The sequence below is a fragment of the Fusarium solani genome, assembly GCF_023522795.1.
Source record: "Fusarium solani strain SB1 chromosome Unknown bctg00000011, whole genome shotgun sequence".
NCBI lineage: Eukaryota > Fungi > Ascomycota > Sordariomycetes > Hypocreales > Nectriaceae > Fusarium > Fusarium solani.
The window spans coordinates 1,690,072-1,712,520 of record NW_027072149.1 but is presented as its reverse complement, the minus strand read 5'-3'; the positions used below and the strand labels follow the sequence as shown (position 1 = coordinate 1,712,520).

Genomic DNA, 22,449 nt, shown 5'->3' with positions numbered 1-22,449 from the left:
GACCTTGGGGACCCTCTTCTGTTATCGGACCTTGCTGGACGGGGACGCCGGATACCTTCTACACAGGGCTTAGCTGGCCCCAAGCGAAACGGACGTTAGCCTTGGCGTGATTTAATGCCCTTGGCCAATAGACTACCCCAGAGCGATCAGCGAGTCAGTCGAGTTCTGGAATCCCAGCATCAACCAATGATGCCCTCAACGACGACCCTGGGAACCTCCATCAGCTACTGCGGAGGCTTGCTCCCCGGATTTTTAGCAAATGGCGCATTGTATCAGTGAAAGGGGCCTTCTAGACCCTCCCCCACGGGTGCACCAAGCTGGGGGTGCAAGCGACTGACAGGTATTGCCCAGGGGTTGGTGGTCGACGTTGAGGTCAAACCGTCCCTGCGTTCAAATGCAGATCATCCCCGTCACTCAGAGAAGCGCCGTGCCTCGACGGCGTTCATTGCGATCACCGTTTTCTATGTCACGTCAAGTTACATGAGCACCAACCTTACGGGGTCGCCATCGTCGTCGCCATGGCTGGATACCAACTCAACACTTATCTGGCCGTCAGCATCACATGGGTCGCTGCGCTTCTTGCTCTCATTGCGAGAGTGTTTGCACGACGCATGACAAAGATCCATTGGTGGTGGGATGACTACCTCTGCTTGGGGGCCTTTGTAAGTTGCATCGTCACTTGTTGGGTATTGACAGAGGCTAATGGACTCTAGGTGTTTTGCTGCTTCTACTGCATCGTCTTGATAACATGTAAGGCCTCTCGTAGGAAGTGGGCGCCCTCAGATGCTAATGGTTCTTAGGGACGGTCAAGTGGTACATGGGTCAAACACTTGAGCCATGGCTGAGCGAGGAGAAGAGAGAAGACATTCTGCTTCACTCGAGATTCATGCAGTTCCTCGTCTCGCTCAGCTACAGCTACGCCATCGGCCTGTCCAAGCTGTCGATTCTTCTTTTCTACTGGCGCATCTTTAAGCAATCCGCCATCCGAATCCCCATCCAGATTATGCTCGTAATCACAGGCATCTGGCTCGTCCTCCGTACTTTCATGGTCATCTTCCATTGCGTCCCTGTGCAAGCATACTGGGACCATTCTATTAAGGATGCCACCTGCAATATCAACGACACACAGTTCTTTTTTGGAACTTGTCTGACGCATTTTGTGATGGACGTCATCATCTTGGCTCTTCCCGTTATCGAGGTCTTCAAGCTGCGTCTTCGACTGGGGCAAAAATTCGCCATTACGGCTCTATTTATTGTTGGTTTTATGTAAGTGCCTTTGTTCCATGTTGACGAAAAAGATGCTAACGTCTCAAGTGTCTGCCTCGCTTCCATGTTTGTTATTATTGAATCGATCCGATACGACACAAAGACAACACAGATGCCGCGAGATATGGCCCTCAACGACATTTGGGGCTGCGTCGAGATTAATATCGCCATCGTCTCCGGTAACTGGCCCCGAGCTAATACTTCACCCATGAACTATGCTAACCTTACATATCTTAGGTTGCTTTCCTTTACTCCGACCCATCTTCCGCCGTATCCTACCCTCGTCCTTCCTCAGCTCTACCGGCAGCAGCCATCCCATCAGCCGATCCACACACGCCATCCGCCTCACAACCCTCAACAGAACAAACAAAGAAAAGGAGATTGACGAGTCGAGTTCCACACACAACCTCGCAGACCCAGAGCACGGGCTGGCAGGCACATCAGAGTTCGAGACGATCGACAACAAGGAGGGCATCCAGACTGTGATAACAAGCCAGATGCAGGGCTCCCGTCTGTCCCGAGACCATGGCGATGCGGGCATCTACGTCCGAAGCGACATGGTGGTGGTGGAGGAACATACTTATGCGATGAAACGATAAAAGGGTGGTTGCGAGAGCCGTCTCGGATACTACGTTTTTTCTAATCAGTGACTTATTAATTATTGACTCTTTATTAACTGTCAGATTCAGGCAGACCGTTCCAAAACTCACTAGAAGAAATATCAGGCGTAATAGGGGAGGGTGAAGTTCAGGGCCCACAGGTGAGTACTTAACAACTTTACATAGTAACTGTAGTCTTTCTCGTAGTATCCTTGCCAGTCCCATGGCGCCGCCCCTTTCTGTGTGAAGAGAGCGTGTGCCTCGTCTTTCAAATGGTTGTGCATGTTGCTGTTGATTCAATGACTTGACTTTCAGAAGCGGTTGAGTTATTTCCTCGTATCTGTTCGCTACTTTTGAAAGACTATCAAGCCTGGCCAATCTGAAAATGCCGTCGGCCTTGTTCATCCCTCTTCAACTCCTCCACGACAGTTCCATCAACACATCGCACCACTCGACCATCTCCAGGAGGCAGGATCACATGCAAACTCCTCCAAGGCGCCTTAAAACCCGATTCCTCATGCCTGACAAACTTGACCTTGACCTCTGCACTGTCAGCCGCATAAGAAACCTCATACTTGGATATCCTGTTCTTCGCCACAGCCGAGACGCCATCGTCTTCATACCACGCGTTGTCGTACCACTTATCACCAAGGCCATCCTTTGGTGGAAAGATCTCAACGGCTCGGTAGTCGTCTAGCGGTAGTTGGGCAGGGTTTGTTGTTTCACCTGGTGATAGTACTTGGACGTCTTTTCCAATCTGGATAGCTGAGCCGACTTTTGCGAGGACAGGGATACCGGCACCATGCCACTCGGCATCCAATGTAACCCACTGACCCGCTGGGAGGTGTTGATAAGGGGCGTTCAGGTTGGTAAATCCGTCGTCGTTATCAGAGGCCTTGGGGAGGTATACTTGTGCTTTGGACGCACCGGGTTCAAAGACACCACCGATCAGCAGACAGTCACCGAACCAGTATTGTGTCTCTCCATCCATGATCTTCTCCGTCCAAACCTCTGGATCAGCTTCATAGCCCCAACCGGTCCAGCGCTGTGGTGGGATTGCATGCTGATGACTTTCCAACATGAGAGAGTACAAATACGGCATCAGGGCATACCGACGCTTGATCGTCCTTCGAACCAGGTGTGTGATCTCGGGATACATCCAAGGCTCAATTACATCGCCAACTTGGTTGTCATTGCCGGTTTTGAAGCAGTTGATGGCGAAGCGAGGTGAGTAGATGCCCTGTTGAACCCAACGGACAAGGAGCTCAGGGGATGGCTGGGGTCCCTCGAAACCACCGATATCGTGGCCATAGCATTGCATAAGAGACATGCCTGCATTCAAAGACAAGGCATTGGCGCCCTTCATGCTTGACCAACTCGTAACGTTGTCACCGCTCCAGGAACTACAAGCGTATCGCATGGTTCCAGCCGTGGCGCTGCGGGTGAGAACGAATGGCCTCACATCTGGATCCGCGTCGACCAAGGCATCATGTGAAGATTTGCCATGTAGCTCGGTTTGAAGACTCCGGCCCCAGAGTCCAACTTCTGGGCGATATCTGGCGGCTTCTGGAATATTGAGAGATGGCTCAGTGAGTGCGCATCTCCACTCATCGTCGGCGATGACGTACTCATTGTTATCATTCCACATGCAGTCGATGCCCTCTTCGCGTAGCTTCTTAATGCCCTCGTACCACCACTTGAAGCCAGCTGCCGAAGTAAAGTCAATATGGCCACCCAGACCGCTCTCGCCTCCTCCGGCACTCCATAGCCTGGCGATGGCGCTCTGGTTGGTGTGCGGGTCGGTGAATAAGGCGCCGGTATCCTTCAGCTTCTGATACTCGGGGTGGTTCTCGAGAACGTAGGGCTTGACGTTGGCAATAAGTCTCATTCCCAGCTTGTGGTATTCTTCGATAAAGGCCTTTGGGTTGGGAAACCGGTGGTGGTTCCAGGTGAAGACGTTTCGAGTCTTGGGAGGATGCTCGGAGACAGTGTATCCAGAGGACATCTGATAAGCGGAGCAAGGAATGTCGTTCTCTTTCATTTTTCTGGCGAGGTCGAGAAGCGCCTCGGATGCTGGAGGATCGTCAAGCATGGAGTACTTCATGCCTCCAGAGAGATAACCAAAAGCCCAGCGAGGGACCAGCAAGGGATACCCGGCAAGTCTGGCGTATGTGGCAACGATGTCCTTGAGAGTCTTCCCAACAATCATGTACTCCTCTAAGCCTCCGTAGTCCTGACGAAGGACCTTGTAGTGACCCCACATACCATCCATCTCAGATCCGATCGAGTACTCGCCTCTGGCATGGCTGGTTGAGAAGAGCGCAACGCAGCCCTGAGGAGTAGCATTGATGAGAAGGGGGATGTTCTTGTATAGGGGGTCTGTCTTGTAGTTGTCGTAGCCAAAACTGTCAGTGGCGGAGAGTTGGAATCTCCGGCCAGAGAGATTCATTGGAGCCGCCTTTTCTCCAAGCCCGACATGAAGAGTGCCGCGGTTGTATCTGGAATAATGTCCCACTCCTCCGCCGTTGACAACATAGGCGCGATGAGGGAGATCCTGGTGGAGGGGTGCATCGTTTGAGTCCCCGAGAGATACGCTGACCAGGGGGCATGAATCACTCCAGTCCACTCTCGCGCTGATGTCTCCAATGCGAATTTCCTTGTTTGTTTTTGTTGCCTGGGTGTTTACTTGGGCATTTGACAGGTCTTTGGTAGGTGTTGGGATGCTGGGATGAGGCGGCAGAGGGTGACTGTCACTGATGTAGGTTGTTCGAAAGACATTGGGGAAAACGGCTTCGAAAGAAAAGTTGAATGGGAGTTCTGGGTCTTGAGACTCGAGGTGCACAGAAGAACTTGTTCCATTATCCTCGTCAGGAACGGGACGTAGAGTCCAAGACGAGGGGACGCGTTCGTGCTGAGGCATATTTGCGATGCTACCTTGGCTTGAGGAGTAACTGTCTGCCGCATCACGCCTGGGCAGCCCCCTGCTTAAGTAGCATTCGTACTGCTACACGCATCCTCTTGAATAATCGGCCCTCTCCTCACTGCCGAGCGGCCATTAAATGGTCGTCTGCATAAACGTGTATGAGGGATTGGCTGCATAGCGACGAACCCCGCAGACTGTGGAGTTGATGGCGTCGATTGCAGCCAAATCCGAGCTGTAGCGTGAGGGGAACGTTCCATTGATACCGAGATAGCCTAGCATGTTTGACGCTCTATAGAGCCGGGGAGATGTGTTGAGTGGATTAAAGCAAGGTATGTAGTGACGAGTTAAGATACATGAGCAAGGATTTTCTTTTTCTTTTTAAAGACCTATGTCTATAGCAAGAAATACGAATACTGCGTCTATAGGGCTGGGTGTATTTCTACTTGCGAAATGAGAAGGCTTCGACCTCTTTCCACCATCCGCGATCATACCTCCAAAGGTTCAACCCGTTGACCGTTCCTCGACTGTCTTGGAAGCTATCCTGCAGCCCCTTCAAACACTCGAGCACCTTTGACTTGTCATCTTCCTTGTTCATGATGGTGTAATGCCCCCTCCATCTTTCCTGCTGGTCCTGTCGACTGAGAAAAGGCTCCCATTTGTCTCTGAGCTCGGATCTTAGCTTTGCCGCTTTCCTCTGTCCCTCCGAGATTCTGATTCCGACTCCCTTGCCCATCTCATATATGCCTTCTTTCTTGACCGTGATGTCAAATTTCGTGGTGTATTGTGATATCTCCGCAATGTCTTGCTTCAAATGGTACAGCTTGGAGCCAGGTAAGGCGTGAAATAGCGTGACATGGGCCTCTACCTTCAACAGCCGTGTGGGAAACCACTGTCTTCGTAACGCCGTCATTGCCTCGTGGTGGGCATCATCGATCCAGAGTGTTAAGACATAGTGGTCCTCCTCTTCTGTTGCAGTATTGGGCCGGTGGTTTTCGCAACGTTCATGTTGAGGGTTGCTTTGGTGTTGGATGTTGGCTCTGGAGCTCAAAGTTGGCAATTGTTGTCTCGGCAACGACTGCATTGACGCGGCATCTTTGGGGCATGTCATGATTCTGGCAAAGAATCGATTAGATGGACAAGAGGTTCGAAAAAGTGGCATGCTGATGTGAAAAATCGTGACGGATGCTAGCTGGTCTTTCATACCGGGCCCGAGAAACCCGCTTTTTACGCGTACGAGTCCTGACGTCAACGATCGGAGTAGCCAAGCCAGAAGCAGACAATGGCTGGAAATCCGGGGGCAAGTAATGGCACCTAAAACTAGGTATCTACGCCAGATATCTCACAATCCACTTGAATATTTCACCCGCTTACTTTCATGTGGGTATATCATAACGGAACTGAAGCGAATGCCCTATGCTCTACCCAGTAGATCGCTAACACGCCACAACTAGATACATTCTGTTGTCGGCCAAATAAATCCAGCACTCTCAAAAAACACCCCTAGAGCCTCGAATCAGCCGTGAGGATAGGCCGTTGCCGACCTATCACTACCTGGAGACGGCCGCCATAGCCTTGAGGAGGTTATCCTCTCCTCCATAGCGCGCCGAAGGTTGTTTTCTGGCCAGGTTGACGTGACAACAACTTCATCACCAGGCTCAAGTAAAATGTTTGGCGCTGGGCCTACAATGTCTGTGAGGGCCTTGTGAAAAATATCCTTGTCTGCAGGTTTGATGTTACTGAACCTGACAATGTAGATGGGGGGCCCTTCGTTTGTTCCAGGCATGTTGCAAGGCGGTGGAAAAGATTGGTAAGGAAGGCAATTGTCGAAGTGAATTGAAAGCTGATATTATGTGAGGGAAAGTCTTGTTATCGGGCTTCCCAAGTAGAAGCAAAGAGCAGGTGGTGACCTGGCTTATATATCTGGTCATACTTGTCTTTTGTTGGCCTTAATGCCATTTGTAGTGCGACTCACTGCTAATATTACCACTGAATCCGTTTGTAGCGAAGCCGCTCTGGAAGGATGAACAAGAGGTTGTCACAGAGGAAAACATGAGCCCTGAGTAAAGCCCATTACTTGAAGTAGCTGTGATGGGTTCGTAGTAGATCTAGACGGGTTTCCATATTCACTATCTTAGGGAGGCATAGCAATGTTGAACCACAAAGTACACTTTACTTCCTATTTGAGTGACTTATTCGCATAGATGGAGAAAGTGATTGAATGTGTGCGCTTTGGAATTTCTGCCTAGTGGATGGCTAATACCTGTGAACCACCAAAGATGCACATGATTGTTGACCGAGCCAATCGGACACTCCCAAAGCTACCCCGAGATTCTTTGATCAGACCTTTGGAGATAGGACTTTGTCCCGTCCACTCCTTCCTGGGTGGGGTGGATGTCCAAGGAGAACTACTTGAGCTTCTCCTTCAGAGAGCGCTTGAGCTCCTCGGATTCCTTGTACGAGGAGATGATATATTCTTTATCAACCACATAGAAAGTCCACCACGCCTGGGTGCCCAAGACTTCTCGTAGTGCCTTGGAGAGACGATCGTCATTTCCCACCTCAGTCGTGCTGAGGTAGACTGTGTGGACAGGGGCGGGCATTTTGATAGATGGTAGAGAAAGTGGTGAAAAGTCGAGTATCGCGATGAGTTGAGGATTGATCTGATGCGAAGGAAAGTTGTTTTGCTTGTAGAAGGAAAGAGCAAAGGCATCTGGGCTTGCGGTTTTTATATCTGTTCATTCTAGATCATCTCTTGTCACTGACACCCGCCGGCAATGATTGATGGCCTGAAGATTGTCCCTGAATCCGTTCATAGCCGGGTGCGGCTGTGAGGATGTCTTATCACAGAGCAGAAGATAAGCTCTGAATAAGGCAAGTTCCTTAAGGCAGCTGAATATTAGTTGTTAATAGGCTGCTATTAGTAGTCTTACTGGTATTTCTCATAGAGGTTATAAGCTAGTCTTATTTATATATATTTATACAGGCACCTCTCTTCAATATTTCTCCTTTTCCCTTGTTATCTTTTTTAACCCCAGTATTTACTGCATTTTTAACACGTATTTTTTACGCTTTGCCCATTAACGCAACTCGTAAATGCTACGCGCTCTAGAATTCTACCTTCCAATAACTAGTACGCCTTTACTAGTGCACACATAGCAAGTAGAGCAAGGATCAAGATCGCCACACCTCATTACAAACCTGCACGCAGCCGCATGGCAGCTTGGCCTCTTCATTCTCTTCTGCACCTTTTGCCCCTGACAGGTGTTCACCATTGGGGGCGATGTTCGGAGTGTGAAACTCATTTGACCACTAACATTATGTATTCTTCCTTACATATGTAGTAGGCCCTGATCCCCTTACTTCGACCAGTTTCTGAGTTATCAGCTATGGTAGCTGCGTTCCTCAGCTTTTGCTGTGCTACCCTGAGCCGGGCTGGGATATTTGCTGATCGGGAGGCTCATGACAACACCCTCGGGAGGAGTGACCTCACCAGCACCACCAGTCTTTTGACGCTCATCCATGACGCCCTTGACCTCTTCAAATGTCTTGTACGTGTAGGTGAGATAGTATCCTTTGTCAAAATTTAGATGTGTAACACACCACACGTTGGGCCCGGCGAATTCCCGTATTTTCTGAACGAGGTGGGCATGATCTTTAACCTTGGCTGTGCTGATCATGAAAAGTGTGGCGGGCGTTGGGGTCGTCATTTTGCTGAATAGTCAGAAGAGTCGGTCAAGAATGTGTGTTAAGATGAATTGCGAAGTTGATATAGTGTAAAGGGGTTGCTATTGCTTGAAGAAGGAAAGAGATGGGGGGTTTGGCCTTGTGGCTTATATACCTATTGATGATCAGTCTTCAGCTGGTCACCAATGCTCGTTGGTCATGATGCATTGCTTGAATAGTATCGCTGAATTCGCTCGTGGCCTGGCGTAGCCCTGAAGAGATGAGTAGCGGCTTGTGAAATGAGATAAGCTTCTGAATCAGGCAATTTTCCTTTAGTGACTATCACCATGGTACATCCAAATAATTCTGTGTTCACTCACTACCTGGAGAAAGCACGGCAGTGTGGTTGAGCTCAATGATGTCCCGGATAGGTCCATCTGTCACAATATCAGAGAACACATTTATCAGCACATCACGATATGATAGTCCACCACCGTGACATACCGTAACATAGCGAGGCAAGGTGATCACAGCTGAAACATCGTAGTGAAATGCTATATCACATTGACTTGAAGGTGCTGTCTTCACTCGGACTCTGTTAGACGGGATCGGACACTGGCATGATTCGACTCTCCGATTCTCCAGGAAGAAAGCCAAGCAAAGTTTGGGCAATTAGTAACATACACCCTGTGAATCCAAAACGCTTTATAAACAGTCTATTATGATCTAAGTCAGTCTACAGCCTCCATTACCAACCCAGCAGTGTCCAGATAGCCTTCCTAACCCAGACATGTGTCTACACTTTCTGCTCCTCAGGACGGGTGGAAGGTACATCGGAAGTGCCCTGAGAATATTGGCGTGGTCTTTTGCTTCGGTTGCCTATGTAGGGTTCGCATTTGTGAAGTCGGCTTCTTCCTCAGCAATGAGCTTCAGAACGGAGGCCTTAAGCTCCTCCGGGTTCCTGGTTGAGTAAATGATGTACTCGCCCTCCCTTTCACAGGTCTGCACGCACCAAATTTCCTTGCCCAGGAGAGTATTTATTGCGTTCGAGAGCCTCCGTTCAGATGGAACCGAGGGAAAAGAGAGCCTAAAAGACGTAGTCTCAGCCCCGAAAATTGGGTGATGCATTTTGCTAGCCGGCAGAAATAATCGGTGAAGAAAGAAGGTGATTAGGTGAGTAGTCAAGTTGAGAGGTTCGTGTTACGTAAGAGATGATGTTGTTTCTTGTCGAGGGAATGGCCGAACGGGGACTTGTCGTGATATATAGGTATCCATGCTTGAGTCATTAGGTCACTGACTCTCGCTAGAGACGATGTATTGTAAATCTGTTTGAAGCAGGTTGTGCCTCAAAGGCTACGTAGTAATTTGCCACTGAATAGAAGACAGGTTGCTCGAAGTGACTCAGTTTTTAGAACACCAAAAGAGATTTCTCTTTCCTCACTGTCTGGCGTAGGTAGGGTAATCACAGCTAAATCATCATCGCAAAATGCTGCTTCCCACTCAAACTCTGTTGGGCTTGCCTTAAGGGCCAGATTCTGGCATTAATTCACCCCTTAAGGGAGGAAGAAGGCAGGGAACTAATCCCTCGGGTAGAGGAAAGGTAGCGTCTTGAAACAAAAAGGGGAAAGGGAAGCTTTGTAATATTCATTAGTACAACAGCAACCAGAGGGAATCTCAGATCTTTACTTTCATAGTGGTACCTGCGAAGAATACTATTTTTTGCTGTGGCAACCAACTGCCTTTCGAGGCCTCATATAGAAACATAATTTCACAATCCATGTTCGCATACACAGAGATTGAAGTGAACATCACGGGCTTATGATTTCTATCTAGTGGATATTTGACGCGCCTGGACTAGATACACAACCTGTTATAAGCCAAGTGAATTCAGGACTACCTCATGAGTCCCGTATAGTCATTTCAAGATAGATCATTATCCATCTGAACCATTTACTTCTTGGGAACAGCAGAGGGCTGAGGGGTAGGGGGCGGCGGGGGAGGGGGCGGGGGCAAGGGTGAGCTTTCCCGTCTTGTTCGTGGCTGAGCCTGCGGCTTTTGGCGTCTGGCTCGCTTTTGACGCCTGGCTTCTTTTGGCTGAGACTGCGGCTCTGGACAGTTGGATTCTTCCTCAGCGATGAACTTGAGGATTCCCGCTTTGAGCTGCTCTGGATCCCCCGTCGTGATGATGACGTAGCTGTCGCGCTTCCTGACATAGGAGATCTGGTATTGCAACACCTGGGTTCTCAGGCCTTCTTCGATGCATGATTTGCATGAAGCCTCGCTGGCAGGGAGTTCAAACGTTACAGTCTTGGGCCCGAAGATTCTGCTGCTCATCTTGCTGGATGGTGGACACAAGTAGGAAGTGGAAAAGTTGAGTCTTGAGATGCGTTGAGAAGTTAATGTGATGCGAGTGGGAATGTTGTTGTTTGTAGAGAATGCGAGACAGAGGGCGGGGGCTACCTCGTGCTTTATATCTTCATACTTTGAACTTGCTGCTCACTGACGCTTTGGCGATGACGCATTGGGATCCAGTTTGAAGCAAGTTGTCACTCTGAAGGGCCTAGTGGTGAGTTATTCTGGGGCAGGGACAATCCACTGATTGGAAGGCAAGTTGTGTAAAGTGAATCTTGGTTTGGGAATCCCTGAAAGGTTCTCTTTACTTCTTGCGGTAGGCAGGCACGGGTGAATCGGAGTTGGAGCATCATCACCACTGTCACTACAAAGGTCGCCCTTGAGAGACAGGTGTTAGCTTGATTTCATCCTTCAAAGAGGAAGATGGGTGCAGGACGTTGATCCTTCTTTAGCAAAAGGGAAGATGGAATCTTGAACTGAATATGCGAATAAGGTTTATGTTATTCATGCCCCTTTCGGCTTCATCCTATTGAATGATTGAATCCTTTATTCTCACATATGAAGATGGTCGAGTTCAAGTAAAGGTTTCGTACCGGTAAATTCTCCCCAACGAAGCGTCAATACGTCTCGACATATACAACGGCCTCCAGCTGGCCGTTCTAGGATAGGTCATTATCCATCCAACTCATTCACTTCTTGAGGGAGTTAGAAGGTGAAGCGGAAGTGGGTGAGCCGGGCTTGGATGTCGCTGTACCCCGTGCCTCGGGCAATGGCCTTAGACGGACGTCAACTGCATCAAAGCACTTCTGGAGAGAGGACCTGAGCTTTTTTGGGTTCTCGATCGTGTAGACGGTGAATTCTTCGTCTCGCTTTGAATAAGACCATTTGTCGCCGAGGAAACCCCCTGAAAGTTGCAGTGCCCAAATTACGTAGAAGTTGGACAGGCCAGATGGCACCTCCTCCAAAACGAACTCGAAAGAAGCAGCTTCAGGCCGTTTGGACAAGGGGACTTCCATGTTGCTAGATTGAGAAAGACTCGAGAAAAAAGGCAAGTATCGAGATGAAGTGTGAAGTTCATTCATGTGAGAGGGTATGATGGTGCTTGTGGAGGGAATGACTTGAGGAGGTTCTGCCTCGTGATCTATATGTATTACCTAGGAGGCATCTACACTCGGATCTCTGGTTGGTTACTGGCACTCTCTGTCGATGATGCATTGCTCCTACATTTGGGGCAGTGCTTGGCTCTGAAGGGCTGAGTAGTAACTTGCCGCCGAATAGAAGACAAGTTGCTTCAAGTGAATCTCGGTGTTGGACTGGCTAAAGGGGTTCTCTTTGCCTGCCCCTTAATCACAGTTCAAGCATCATCGCCAAGTCCATCACCCTGGGTCAAGGACATGTTTTCCTGTCAGACTCTAAGACACTCACCCTCGGGAAACAGATATTGGTAGAATGTCAAACATACGAAAACCACACAAGGCTGTACCAACACCAGACTCGTCCCATGGTTGCATTGGCAGCTGACACACTCCTTATGCCCGAAAGCGGGATGTGCATTAATCTGCCGCGTCTCACCGCCCAATGTCACTGGAGCCCCGATAAGCCACGATGCTAACGGGCGCGCCGAACTCGCACCAGGACATCACACACACCATCATCAGCCTATCTCCCGCCAATAGATAATGGCCGACAACCAACAGTCCTCGGGATCAGCTCCCGAGGCGTCTTTCGCTCCCTTCCAAAGACTGCCTCCGGAGCTGAGATATCGCATCTGGAACGATGCGCTGGCCGTCACCGCCGAGCAGCGTCTGATACGCCTTAATATCCACGACCGGCGTTATAAGACGCATCACTCGTGCATCGCCGTTCATAACCGTTTCTGCGGGCAGCATACTCCATGCAAAACGTATATCAACGGTCAACCGAGTCGCATCTCGAATTGCATGATCAACGGGTACTTTGCGTATGATCGAGAGGATTCCCATGGCCCTGAAGACCCAAAGAGGAGGGCAAATCTCAAGAATATCGGACTTTCCTGTCGCGAAGCCCGGTCGACGGTTGTCTCAAGTTATCCTGAGACCGTGAGGGTTTATCGCGGCAGCTATCTCCAAGGGGAGGGCACACGCTTTATACGATGCGACCCAGCAAGCGATGTTCTTGTCATCACCAAGATGCCAGTCCATAACTCCCACCCGCATCCCTCCCCGGGCGGAAATCCTTTAGTCATTATGGAAGAGCGTTCCCTTTCGATGAGATATCCTCGGGATTCCAGGCTCTTTGCTGAGTTTCGTCGCATGCTCTCCAGTTTCCAACACGTTGCATTTCTCCATCAAGGACATCGCCGAAGATCATTCCCCTTGGATCTTGCGAGGTCAGAAGACTTTATCAGTCTCTTATTCTACTTTGAGTCACTAAGGTCTCTGTACCTCTGGCCGGATCCTGATCTTTGGCCCGACGTGTACGAGAACGTGGTCGAGGTGGAGAACATTGAGGACCTCCGAATCTTGGACTATGAACCTCGGTGGGACATAGAAAACACGGCGGAGGACATCATGAACAAGTACAAAGCGCGAGCTGAGACTCAGAATGCGCATTTTGTTGAGGGCGAGGAGCACTGGATCCCGAAACCAAAGCCCCTTGAGAAGATTGGGTGTTATGCTGCGGCAGCTTGGTTACCGAAACGGATTACGGAAGATGAGCTGGAAATGGGGATTATGCCGGGTATGCCGTCGGAGGGTGATGACGATCCTGCAACGTACGACTTTTCCACGACTACATTCTAGATAATACAGGGGTCTCTGGCGTTATGGGCGTTGGATACGCTACGATGACGAAATTGAATGTAAGATTTGTTTGCTATTGACGCCGACATCCTGGGAAACATTCTATGAATCGAAAAAGGTGACTCCATGCAGCCCAAGACTAACCCAGGGCCACTCTACCTTGACTATTTGCGGGTCTCCTCTGTATTTGAAGAGCCATTTACACCTGGAAGCATTTCCTGTTCTCCCCTCCAGGTAGCTCGCCTCGTCGTGGTGACTAGATGTGAACTCTCGTCGATCTTCTTCCCTCTGACCCAAGACCAAAAGAAAACACCTTGGTATATGACATTTAACTGTTCGTCTTCGTCGGCTGAATCCGTACTGATATAGACATTGCCAAGAAAAGCCGAGGCGATAACACACTGTACATTGTCAGCAGGTATCCAGGAGACAGATTTGTTGCCTGGGGGCTGTACCAGCACCATGAAGGGGAAGATAGCAACAAAGGCCAAGACGATGCCTTTCTTCGCCCGCTGTCGTAGATCCTCCATCTCTTGCTCGCCCATATCAGAGAATTCTGTAAAGTCATAGCCTGCCGAGTCTCCAAGGTCGCCCACGCCAGCCACGTTGTTCAGCACAGTTGTCATGATCGTCAAGCCCAGCGTACCACCAAATGGGTCTGAGACTTCCATTAACGAGATGACAGCTGCAATTCTCTTGGGAAAGTATGCCATGCCGTGGAGTGGAACTGGCATTAGTCGAATGCCTATACCAACACCTGTCAACACCATCATGCCGTAGACCGTTGGATCGTGCTCCTTCCACAATGCCCATGCTAGTACGCCAAGGCCTATGGCTTCGACAACGGCCCCAAGCATGATGGGATGCCAAGTCTGACGAGGGGAGTAGTTGCACATGAGGATGGCAATAAAGACGCCAGCTAGTAAATGTTAGTCTCAGTGTCAAGTTCGAGGGGGGGTTGACCAAGATTGAGTCCAGACTCACTTCCCAATCCTGGAACGAAGAACAGCAACTGACGTCCTGCCTCGCTCGGAAGCAGCTGTTTAACCATGGTGAAGTACAGAGTGCAGAAGTAGAGCACCGAGTACATGGCCATCCCGGAAGCAAACGAAGTATAAAATAGCAAGCCAATGTCGCGATTCCTGAGAACCTCCCACGGGATCATGGCCTGTTGTTGTGGGAATTTCCTCTCTAGTATTCGACCTGGAGTCATGTAGTATTGCCACAGCACGAACGCGCCAATAATGAGACCACCAAAAACCAGGGGTACAATGATCGCTGGACTGTCCCAGGCATATGTTGATCCTGCCCAGGTGAATGCGAGAATGAGCAAGCCGAAGCCGAAAAGAGACAATACTTGACCTCCAACATCGATTGTCTTGAGGCGCTGCTTAAAAGTCGTTCGGCGGCCGGTCTCTGTCGTTTCTTCGAGTTGTGGGATGGGTTGAGGTCCAAGAAGCTCCTTGCGGAGAACGACAAACGTGATGATGCACCCAGCAACTCCGATCGGCAGTGTTATTCCGAAACACCATCGCCAGCTGGTGTTAGTCAGGTAACCTGCATGCTCATATCAGACACTATTCTTTCATGGATTATGACTTCGTACCACCAATAACAGGCCCGACTGAGTATGAGCTGCCTGCCACCATGGAAAAGATGGACCAGTTCTTGGCATCCTCTTGCAGTGATACCTTATCGGCCACGATAGCTCGAACAACTACGTTGATACCAGCACAGCCTATGCCTTGAAGGGCTCTCCCAAAAAGCAGCATTGGAAATGCGTTGGTCGGTGCGCCTGTACACAGAGCGCCGCCAACGATGGCGATAATCATGCAAGCTTGAATAGATGCGTGCCGACCGAAAATGTCAGCCATCTGACCCCAGAAAGGAATGAAAGCGGCCGCTGTCAAGTTGAAGGACGAGATGATCCAATTGAGCTGAGACAGTTGATTAAAATCATCGGCGATCCATGGCAATGCGCTGGCGATGATGGTGACGTCAAGGGCCGAAATAGCGAAGGGTAGAAAGAGTCCGAGAATGATCTTCCATCTGTACTTGAGCTGCTCTCGCCTTTCAGTCTTGCACGACTGACAAGACTCGACTGTTTCGTTACCATGGCGGCATTTTCGAGCTTGATCTGACATTGTGGCTGAAACCGAGGGTACTGAAAGCCAAATGCTGTTCCTTTCAAACCTGTGGAAGTGGCATTGGGATAGCCAAACAGCAGAGTGGTTATGACCTTTGCAAAGGGCCTATGTGAACCTCCAAAAGTCAAGTGTTGTGAAGTCGCGGACTCTTATGCCCCATCCTGGAAATCACCATGCCGTCAGACGGAAACAAACACTGTCCCCTTGAATCATATTTATCTAGGCAGACGTAAATTGGCAACAGCTAAGGCCCTTCCGGCATGTTTGGTGGTGGCTATGCTCCCAGACAATCAGAAGCCTACAGCTGCCACTATTGGCTGACAGACATCTGCCAAGTGACCAAGCTCTGGGCACAGAGGAGGTGGTTGGCCCCTCGTACGCATCGTATCAGTCGCCAAGCTCTGAGACGGATGGTTAAGGCTCGAGCTGACAGCCCTACTGCAACATGAGTGCAAGGCCAAGACGGCTGATGTGTTGGGGGATGAGGCCTCCGTATTTCGGATTCAATACGTATCAGTGGTCTGTGACAGGCACCTTATGCTTGCATTTTCTAAACCTCATTTCACACATTCTTTCCGTCTCCTTAACGTGCATTCGACTCAAAAGCGTATTCAAGCACTGGCTCACAATGATCGATTTGAGCTGTCTATAGGTTCATCTGATACTTCGGATGCGTTCTGAGCCTCTCTCCGTACTTCATCGTCAGCCAAATCATGGGCATCACTCCCAACGCGATTCCGGCGAGCAAGGTATTGCCCCAGCCCTGATCAAGCTTCTGATACATCTTGGGTCCTGCCAACGGCAAAAGAGCACCGCCCATGCTTCTAAACACCGTCGTCGCAGCCGTCGCACTAGCTGCATGAGCTGGATATGCATCAACTAAATACGACGCGACGGGAATAAAGACGGTGATGACTCCCACTCCGACGAAAAACGTTCCAAGCAGAGGAACAAACCAATGCACGTAGTACTGCGCCGTCCAGCCGTAGATGATCAAGCCCAGAGGAATCATGGCTGTTCCGGGGATCATGGGAGGGAGTCGATATTCAGGCTTCATCTCTCCTCCCTTGGCCATTCTCTTGACGATGGTGTCTGACGCCGTGCCAAAGACGGCAACACCCGCGATTTGGCCAACACCTAGTCCGAAGTATACCAGCATACTTGGGCATTGTAGAGTAGAGTGGAGCCCGGGTAGAGTGGGTAGAGTGGTGGGTAGAGTGGGTAGAGTGGTGGATAGAGTAGTGGGTAGAGTAGTGGGTAGAGACCCACTCTACTCTACAATGCCCAAGTATGTATACCAGTCCAACGTTTGTGACGATCCCGTAGCGGGTCTCGAAAACTTCCGTCAGGGTAGTGAATAACAGGTAGAGGACGCCGTATGCGACGGCAGCCAGCAGTGACAGACCCTGAATTAGGGGAGACAGGGCGAGCATCTTAAGTGGCCTAATGATGTTCATGAAGAAGAACTGAATCGGAGATTGGCTTGGTTCGTTGTTGAGTTGAACTTCAGGTAGGCCAGCCAGTTTTCGTAGCCTCTTGGCTTTCCATCTAAGAACAACAGGGGGATAGGTTTCTCGCAATGTCAACAGGCTGATTCCAAAAGCGACGCCGGCCTGTTTCGTAGTCAGCATGTATGAGACCAGACAATGAGGAGTAAGTACCGACCATGATGGTAATTAGCCAAAAGTCCCATCTCCAACCTGCTGCTCTTGACAGATAGGCGCCAACTGCCGGTCCCATGCATGGTCCAAATAAGACAGGTAGATTCATCACGGCCATGGCCTTTCCGCGCTCTTCTTGCTTGAAGCAGTCTCCAATAGTACTTGGACCGACAGTGAAAGCACATGCACCCACTGTACCAGTCAGAAAGCGAAAGGCAATCAGCATGGGCATGCTATTTGCCATTGCGCACCCAATATTCATGACAGCGAAGAGGGCAGTGCACGTGTGATAGACGACCAATCGACCGTAGAGTTCGCTGCATGGGCCAATGAGCAGGGGACCGAATGCGTAGCCTAGGAGATAGATCGACACGGCAAAGGAGCCAAGATCCCGATTTGTTGTCTTCATTTCTTTCATGACTTCGTCAATTGCTGGGGCCATCATCGAGGAGGCGAATGGTCTATGAGAGGGCAATTAGTCTTGGCAGAGAAGCACAGACTGAGGAGAACGAACGTCATGAAGCTCAACATCGAAACAGTCAGAGTAATCCTCCATTTCTTCGTCTGCGGCCAATTGACTGGCTTGTCTGGGTCATCAGGGCCGTCCCAATCGATTTCCTCAGACTCGGTGACTTCCGGTGATTCGCCCTCGCTGGAATCTCGGCCTGCCTTTTCAACATCATGTTGGGGGTCCGCTGTCGGGATATTATCTTCCGAAATAGAGAGTCTTCGGGACGTGACAATGGTGATTGAGTTTCTAGTATCGGATTTGAACAACATGCTGGGCGATTGACATCTCAATGGCTCTGGAACGATTGGAGATCTAAACAACAAAGGAGGAAAAATTCAAGATCAAAAGAGCCCCAATCGCTCGGCATCGACCCCCACGAACCCCCATAGCGGAGTCCTGATCCGTAATCAACGAGATAACATTGTCGGTACTGGGTGTGATTGTGGTAATTTGCGGGGATTGGATGGCGCAAAGAGGGTCTGAAAGCACAACAGGCCCGGGGATTACGCCGCCATCGGATCCGGTATTTCCAGCCGGCAGAGTTGTTTCCGAAGTTATTTGTCATTGTTTTGTTTGTGGATGATGATGTGCTAGTATTGAATTATCACGGGGTCCTGTTTGCATTCAGCCACACAACTGTCAGCCTCATCTCACTCTCCCGGGAGAACTGCAAAGCAACGAGTTAAGGCCTTTGCATGATTTCTGTGATATGTTCCTAAGGGAATAACCATCAAAGCGCTGGGGACCCTTGCCTTCTAACAGTTTTCATATCTTAGGTAGGTAGCTAGATAGGTATCTTGCTTTTACCGGCAGAAGTACTGTTATCGGTTGAGCCGTTCCACCCAGCATAAGTCCTTGACCATCAAGATATATGGAAGGTCTTCATTTTCAAATTCTCAAAGTAAAAGGTCTTTTGAGAATCAAAGATATTAAGGGTGCCGAGTTCTTACCCTCTCGGTGTTGGTTCAGGCATCGAGGACACGCTCAATGCGTGTTACCAAGCGTGAGGATTAGCCCCAATCTTGAAATACTTGAATCTTTACTTGCTTACTTACATATCCACAAACGAATAGTTTTAGTCTTTATTTGCGTGGGTCTATTAGACTGGGGTGCAGTCATTGTCCCATTAATCGGCCACCCAGACACCAAACGGATGCAGGCTTACATTTCATAGTCTGATTGCCACAAGCTATCCAATGGGCAAAATCACGTCTCGGTATCGAAATACGTAGCTTGGCGTCAAATCTAATCATCATATTGTTCATGCTAAAGGTATCTAAGAATAGGTAACGAGAAATAACAAACGGATGGCCACCTCCCATGGCCCATCTCCGAACCCCAAAAGCCCTCAACCCTTCATGAAATGGCAGAATATGGAGGTCAAATCACCAATCACTCATGTCGTCCTGGTGCCAGCATCCTTCACCTTCCCGACTCTAGCTCCACCTCCTCTGAATTTGCCTTGATAGCCCGCTTGAGCTGGCTCGGGTACCGCCAGAAAAACCACGCCATTGTAAGAGTCATCAATGCCGCGTCAAAGACATAGACTCCCCATTCCACGCTCAAGAGATATCCATCGCTTCCCATACCGTACTCGACCACTCGGAAGATGTTTCGCACCATGATCATCATGGATGTGACGTAGAGCATGTTGAGGCTCTCTTGCCAAGGGATGTCATAAACAACGGCACCTCCTGCGACGTGCCTTCGGAATCTCGAGTTGAATATCAAGGCGGTGGCGATGAAGACGCCAAAAATCGCAATCTGGAAAATCAGGCCGCCAACGATGATGTTTGAGCCGAGGTTGGGGTCAATGTCGGGGTTGTTGCCAGCCTGAACACGCAGACCAGCACCGCTAGCCTGGACGATAAAGCTGAAGACATCGCCAAAGACGAAAATGCGAGTGAGCCATCGGGGCGCGATGATCGAAAAAGGTGCTCCCTTTACGGCTCGTACGACTCTGGCGAGGGTCATGTATAGCGAAGCAGCGAACAAGATAGGAGCCAGGAGCAAAAGAGCCGATTGGAGGACATAGGGCATAAGCGCGCCTGTACTGTTATATGCAACAGCTCTGGCTGCGTAGCCAATGATTTCAACTGTGGCAGGTGAGTGTCGTGTCGGGGGACGGGGTGGTGGAGAACCTACAGATACCTCCCACAACAAAGGGGATGCAGAACCACATGCGGTGGCGAAACATTTTCCAGGCATGGCCTATAGTCAAGATGCCGAATATGACGACAAAGACGATTGCGGCCGGCAGCGAGGGGACGTACCGCCATAGCGGGTAGCCATTGTGGGTTTCGAGCTTTGGCATGGTGAACGAGGTTGCAAGCGCTTGTGTCGAGTGTCAGTTTCGTGAACGCAGGCGCCACTAGAGAGCCAATGAGAATAATGAGCTTCCACCGGTTTCAATGTCCATGGAAAAGGGGTTGTAGGACTTTATACCACGACCGAAGGTTATCACTTAAGCCTAAACAGATCGCGCGGGGTACGCTGACGCGTATATTGCGAAAAAGAGCACCATTATCTGGATTTACCGCCAGTTACATCAGATTGTCTCCTCGTGGGTGTGCCCAACCGGTGACTTTAGTCGTGGCCTTGGAGGCTGGATACGTCGGCTGGTCGGATACGTGGAGCCGTGTCCGCGTATAGCATCCCTGTATACACGTATAGCCCTACCCTACTTCCACCATCCAATCATCCACGAGATCAAAAGTTGCTGGGAGAAACTCAAACATTCTTTGCGCGTTTGGACAGTGTCATGTATTTGAACGTGACATTTGAATCTGCAGGAGTGCATCAGAGCCCCTTGTTGCGCGGCCTATTCGTAATCTCTCGCGAACGACGGTGAAGCTGTGACACAGTTGTAATGCCTAGAAAGCGTGCAATAACTTGTTCCAACGGCTACATTTGGGCTCTTCATGCCTTCTGTAGGACGTGGAACATCCAACAAGAGCCACAAGGCGTATCTTTTGCAGTGTTGAATGATAGAAAGCGCTGCATACTCTGCGGCGGCTTAGGCGCTTCCGGATCTCGCAATGGCATGTTTGAGAATGGAGCGTTTCACGTCAAGCTCAATCAAGACCCATCAACGACACTCCAAACGGGCATTGTGTTCCAAAAATACCCCAAAGATGAAGCGCCGAGAATGACGAGGCCCTAATTCGATCTTAGCCTGTTAGATGTACGAATATGGGGTGGCGGAATGGGCCGAGTGCCATGGCCCACTCAGCCCAGGGGCTCTTCCGCGTACGTATTGTGCAAAGCTTGCTGCACGGCAAATTATACGATAAGCCTTCCCCTAAGTAGGCGCATGTTAGCCCACCGTTATATGAACGGCCTGGTCCCTGGAGTTCTAGATTCGTGCTGTGCCTTGCAGATTCACTTCATTCATTATTCTTTTCTGCCGATCTGCAATCCCCGTCTTGGGCACTGTCACTCCTTAACCACCCCGCCAACCAACAAACAATTAACTTTCAGATATTCTTTTTCCACTTTCTTTCACGACTCAACCGTATTCAGTAACAATGGCAGGCGACGAAGGAGGATCTGGTGCGAAGCAGGGCTTCACTTTCTACAACTATGATCCGTCACTTCCGGCCGCCGCTGTATTCGTCATTCTCTTCGCCCTTTCCACACTCGTACACATTTGGCAGATGTTCAAGAGCCGAACATGGTACTTTATCCCATTCTTGATCGGCTGTCTCTGTAAGTGTTGCACAACGCCCTAAGAGCTTGACCTTTCACGGGAGCTAACCCAAGGCGATAGTCGAGGCGGCCGGCTATATCGGACGAGCACTCTCCGCAAACGAAGCACCAGATTACACAAAGAACCCCTACATCATGCAATCGATCCTCCTGCTGCTCGGCCCCGCCCTCTACGCCGCATCTATTTACATGGTCTTGGGACGATTAATCGTTCTTCTGGACGCAGGGCGGCTCTCTCTCATCCCGCCAAAGTGGTTGACAAAGCTCTTTGTCCTTGGCGATGTGCTGTCCTTCTTCGCCCAGAGCGGCGGCGGTGGCATGCTCGCCACAGCCAAGGACAAGGATAGCGTCAAAAAGGGCGAGAATATCATCGTTGGCGGTTTGATGATCCAGATCTTCTTCTTTGGCTTCTTCATGATCGTCACACTCGTTTTCCACATGAGGATCCGGAAAACCCCCACGAATCGATCGGCCACTATCACGACGCCGTGGAAGAAGCTTCTCATGGTTCTCTACGCCACGAGTTTGTTCATTCTGGTTCGATCGGCATTCCGTGTTGCCGAGTATGTTCTCGGAAAAGAGGGCGCTTTGCAATCCAACGAGATTTACATCTATCTCTTCGACGCTACACTCATGGCCTTGGTTTCTTTCTTGTTCAACTGGTTCCATCCCAGCCGGGTCATTAACCCACGGGCTATCATCAAGAGTCCCTTCGACAACGACCAATATCCCCTTGAGGCGCAATCATTTTCATCTCATGAGAACAACGGTTACCAACGCTACTAAGTGTTTCATTACGGAATTCCGAGGGCTTATGGAGTTGATGAGCATGGCAAGCA

At 50.0% G+C, this 22,449-nt stretch overlaps 11 protein-coding genes across 11 annotated transcripts; 3 read left to right on the top strand and 8 right to left on the bottom strand.

The window, feature by feature from the left end:
• Positions 1 to 518: 518 nt before the first annotated feature.
• MRS44_015643 (uncharacterized protein) lies at positions 519 to 1,865 on the top strand (the record flags this gene model as incomplete). Its single annotated transcript, XM_046276798.2, has 5 exons — positions 519 to 662; positions 714 to 750; positions 801 to 1,266; positions 1,315 to 1,445; positions 1,504 to 1,865. 5 exons carry the CDS (start codon positions 519 to 521, stop codon positions 1,863 to 1,865), a joined length of 1,140 nt encoding a protein of 379 aa, XP_046130213.2.
• A 364-nt stretch (positions 1,866 to 2,229) lies between these two features.
• On the bottom strand, positions 2,230 to 4,785 carry MRS44_015642 (uncharacterized protein; the record flags this gene model as incomplete). The annotated part of the gene is made up of 1 exon (XM_046282134.2): positions 2,230 to 4,785. One exon carries the CDS (start codon positions 4,783 to 4,785, stop codon positions 2,230 to 2,232), a length of 2,556 nt encoding a protein of 851 aa, XP_046130214.2.
• A 442-nt stretch (positions 4,786 to 5,227) lies between these two features.
• MRS44_015641 (uncharacterized protein) lies at positions 5,228 to 5,947 on the bottom strand (the record flags this gene model as incomplete). Its single annotated transcript, XM_046271173.2, has 1 exon — positions 5,228 to 5,947. One exon carries the CDS (start codon positions 5,945 to 5,947, stop codon positions 5,228 to 5,230), a length of 720 nt encoding a protein of 239 aa, XP_046130215.2.
• Positions 5,948 to 7,193: 1,246 nt separating this feature from the next.
• Positions 7,194 to 8,495, bottom strand: MRS44_015640 (uncharacterized protein; the record flags this gene model as incomplete). The annotated part of the gene is made up of 3 exons (XM_065619287.1): positions 7,194 to 7,498; positions 7,552 to 7,587; positions 8,210 to 8,495. 3 exons carry the CDS (start codon positions 8,493 to 8,495, stop codon positions 7,194 to 7,196), a joined length of 627 nt encoding a protein of 208 aa, XP_065475359.1.
• A 1,906-nt stretch (positions 8,496 to 10,401) lies between these two features.
• Positions 10,402 to 10,785, bottom strand: MRS44_015639 (uncharacterized protein; the record flags this gene model as incomplete). The annotated part of the gene is made up of 1 exon (XM_046274000.2): positions 10,402 to 10,785. One exon carries the CDS (start codon positions 10,783 to 10,785, stop codon positions 10,402 to 10,404), a length of 384 nt encoding a protein of 127 aa, XP_046130216.2.
• A 707-nt stretch (positions 10,786 to 11,492) lies between these two features.
• Positions 11,493 to 11,819, bottom strand: MRS44_015638 (uncharacterized protein; the record flags this gene model as incomplete). The annotated part of the gene is made up of 1 exon (XM_065619286.1): positions 11,493 to 11,819. One exon carries the CDS (start codon positions 11,817 to 11,819, stop codon positions 11,493 to 11,495), a length of 327 nt encoding a protein of 108 aa, XP_065475358.1.
• Positions 11,820 to 12,482: 663 nt separating this feature from the next.
• Positions 12,483 to 13,583, top strand: MRS44_015637 (uncharacterized protein; the record flags this gene model as incomplete). The annotated part of the gene is made up of 1 exon (XM_046276799.2): positions 12,483 to 13,583. One exon carries the CDS (start codon positions 12,483 to 12,485, stop codon positions 13,581 to 13,583), a length of 1,101 nt encoding a protein of 366 aa, XP_046130217.2.
• Positions 13,584 to 13,747: 164 nt separating this feature from the next.
• Positions 13,748 to 15,727, bottom strand: MRS44_015636 (uncharacterized protein; the record flags this gene model as incomplete). Its single annotated transcript, XM_065619285.1, has 4 exons — positions 13,748 to 13,984; positions 14,039 to 14,502; positions 14,568 to 15,140; positions 15,190 to 15,727. 4 exons carry the CDS (start codon positions 15,725 to 15,727, stop codon positions 13,748 to 13,750), a joined length of 1,812 nt encoding a protein of 603 aa, XP_065475357.1.
• Positions 15,728 to 16,376: 649 nt separating this feature from the next.
• Positions 16,377 to 18,171, bottom strand: MRS44_015635 (uncharacterized protein; the record flags this gene model as incomplete). The annotated part of the gene is made up of 4 exons (XM_065619284.1): positions 16,377 to 16,890; positions 17,000 to 17,343; positions 17,396 to 17,852; positions 17,906 to 18,171. 4 exons carry the CDS (start codon positions 18,169 to 18,171, stop codon positions 16,377 to 16,379), a joined length of 1,581 nt encoding a protein of 526 aa, XP_065475356.1.
• A 1,153-nt stretch (positions 18,172 to 19,324) lies between these two features.
• On the bottom strand, positions 19,325 to 20,216 carry MRS44_015634 (uncharacterized protein; the record flags this gene model as incomplete). Its single annotated transcript, XM_046272194.2, has 2 exons — positions 19,325 to 19,998; positions 20,048 to 20,216. 2 exons carry the CDS (start codon positions 20,214 to 20,216, stop codon positions 19,325 to 19,327), a joined length of 843 nt encoding a protein of 280 aa, XP_046130220.1.
• A 1,213-nt stretch (positions 20,217 to 21,429) lies between these two features.
• MRS44_015633 (uncharacterized protein) lies at positions 21,430 to 22,396 on the top strand (the record flags this gene model as incomplete). Its single annotated transcript, XM_046284185.2, has 2 exons — positions 21,430 to 21,610; positions 21,672 to 22,396. 2 exons carry the CDS (start codon positions 21,430 to 21,432, stop codon positions 22,394 to 22,396), a joined length of 906 nt encoding a protein of 301 aa, XP_046130221.1.
• Positions 22,397 to 22,449: the final 53 nt, after the last annotated feature.